The following is a 2,328-nucleotide window of genomic DNA, read 5'->3' as shown; positions in this document are numbered from 1 at the left end:
GTCATCCTTGGGGGGCCAGTGGCTGCGGCTCCGGTTAGGGAGCCCGGTGGCTGCCCGTTACGGAGGGGGTGGGTAGAAGAGGTTAATTCTGGGGAGCACAGCAAACCCCAGCTTAGGAGGAGCTGGGAGGGCACCAGCCTTTTCCCCAGGGGTTTGGCTTGTGACAGTTACCTGGAGCAGGAGAGAAGGCAAGAGAGATGCGAGCCGTACTGCTGAAGTCATTCCAAGTGTGTGGAAATTGCCATTGCTGCGGTGACATCTTGGGAAGATGCAGTACGGTTCTGGGCCTGTGTTCAGGAAGAAAATTAAAAGAATGGGGTACAGAAGGCATGCTAGAGAAGTCAGGGAAAGGGAGATCCTGTGTTGTGAAATGTCTGGAAGATACTGATTTTGTGGAGCCTGGTATGTGTGAAAAAGGCAGAGGGAGTTTGTAATTAAAGTCTGAACGTGGTGGGAGAAGGAGGAATAACAAGGAAAGGCCAGTCATGAACGTATTTTTTCCTCTTAAAACTGGAGGGCTCGTGTCAGTGCAGGCTCCAGCTGATCTGGGCCCAGCAAGGCTCCTGCCTGCCCGCTGCCTGGCTGGGACCCTGAGGAGCAGGCAGCTGCGTGGCCGGGCCATCGCTGTTCCTTCTTTGGAGCTCGTCTTCTTACCACGACTATAGTAGTTTATATTCACATCGTTTTTAGCTTCTTGTGGTCACATTGAGATAGGGGCAGGCAGGACAGCTACAGGCCCCGCTCTTGGATGTGTTGGGGGGGTTTGGCGTTTGGTTCTTGCCCCAGAGCGGCTGTGTTTTGGCAGTGGCCGCTAACGATTCCTGGCTGGTGGACTCTGCGATGTGCTGTGGTTATTCTGGGCTGCAGCGGGGGCGGCTGGGGAGGGACAGGCTCATCCAGATAGAGAGCTGTCTGGAAAATAAGAGAATAGATGCAGAGGGGCTTCTCCTGACTGCGCGGTAGCTCTGCGGCAGTGGATGGGAGACGTCGGTCGCTTGGGAGTGAGGGTGGATGTGGAGCATAAGCACCTGGGTATCGGGATGTTCCCTGGGGCTGCGGCAGCTGTGGGGTTTGATGGTGGTGATGCCTCAGCAGATCTAAATGGCTGCGGTCCTGCCTGGGGACGCACAGGGCACTGCTGGTCCGAGTTGTCTGTCATTAGCTCTTAAGCCAGCGTGACTAAATTCTGGGCGCTCGCAGGAAGCCCGGCTTCACACTTACCCTTTCTCTCTCCTCTTCCCCTCCATGCCTGGGTCCTGGCTGCTGCTGCTGGCTGCCGCCGTCCGTCCCAAGTGGTCAAACAGAGGATGCAGATGTACAACTCGCCTTACCAGCGTGTGACGGACTGTGTGCGGGCTGTGTGGCGCAACGAAGGGGCCGGAGCTTTCTACCGCAGCTACACCACCCAGCTCACCATGAACATCCCCTTCCAAGCCATTCACTTCATGACCTACGAGTTCTTGCAAGAGCAGCTCAACCCCCACAGACAGTACAACCCAGGCTCCCACGTGGTCTCCGGAGCCTGCGCAGGGGCTGTTGCTGCCGCTGCCACTACGCCTTTGGACGTTTGCAAAACGCTGCTCAACACCCAGGAGTCCCTGGCCTTGAGCTCCAACATCAGCGGACACATCACAGGCATGGCCAATGCCTTCAGGACGGTGTACCAAGTGGGCGGTGTGACCGCCTACTTCAGAGGGGTCCAGGCAAGAGTCATTTATCAGATGCCCTCAACGGCAATCGCCTGGTCTGTGTACGAGTTCTTCAAATACATCCTCACCAAGCGCCAGGAGGAGCGGCGGGCTGGGAAGTGAGCCAGAGCCGAACGCCGTTCCAGACCTGCTCCACCTCCCCTCCTGGTTTGTCTTCTGACCCCTCTCCCTTTCGGTTTGGTTTGTGTTGAAGAGAGGGGGCAGCAAAGCCCTTTGGGGCTTAGCGATGCCATTTCTTGCCTGTGGCTGCTGCAGCTCTGCTCAGCCTGCACGGCTTGCTCTCTCCCAGGGTGCTCTGAGATGTCCCGCTGGGAGCTGCAGCCCAGGTCATGTCCCCTGGCACTTCGGTGGAGCTGTGCTCCTGTCCTTCCCTTAACAAAAACCTCCTATCACGCAAAGCTGGCCCCTCCTCGGAGGGGAAGGGGAATGTCCTGCCCTGCCTCTGGCAGGGCCAAGCTGAGCTCGCAGTCACCAAGGAGGGGGCGGCAGCGCTGCCTGGGATGCTGGGGGCTTTGTCTGGCTTTTGGCTGAAGCGAAGTGTAAGCCTTGCCGTTGTCTCGTAGCACGCACACGTGATGCTGACTGCCCCAGTGGTGGGGGGAGAGGATGGCACTTGAGG

General features: G+C 57.9%; 1 protein-coding gene across 1 annotated transcript in view; it reads left to right on the top strand.

Moving 5' to 3' along the window:
• LOC104075708 (mitoferrin-2) overlaps window positions 1-2,322 on the top strand; it is a 2,536-nt gene extending 214 nt beyond the window's left edge. The window contains exon 2 of the mRNA XM_009576295.1: window positions 1,294-2,322. Within this exon, the coding sequence (XP_009574590.1) occupies window positions 1,294-1,811 (518 nt within the window). The 3' untranslated portion in view covers window positions 1,812-2,322. The remainder of the gene's footprint in view (window positions 1-1,293) is intronic.
• The last annotated feature ends 6 nt before the right edge of the window (window positions 2,323-2,328 follow it).

This window comes from Fulmarus glacialis, unplaced genomic scaffold, assembly GCF_000690835.1.
Source record: "Fulmarus glacialis isolate BGI_N327 unplaced genomic scaffold, ASM69083v1 scaffold29734, whole genome shotgun sequence".
Taxonomy (NCBI): domain Eukaryota; kingdom Metazoa; phylum Chordata; class Aves; order Procellariiformes; family Procellariidae; genus Fulmarus; species Fulmarus glacialis.
The sequence above is the reverse complement of the archived record's forward strand: the minus strand, read 5'-3'. Positions and strand labels throughout refer to the sequence as shown.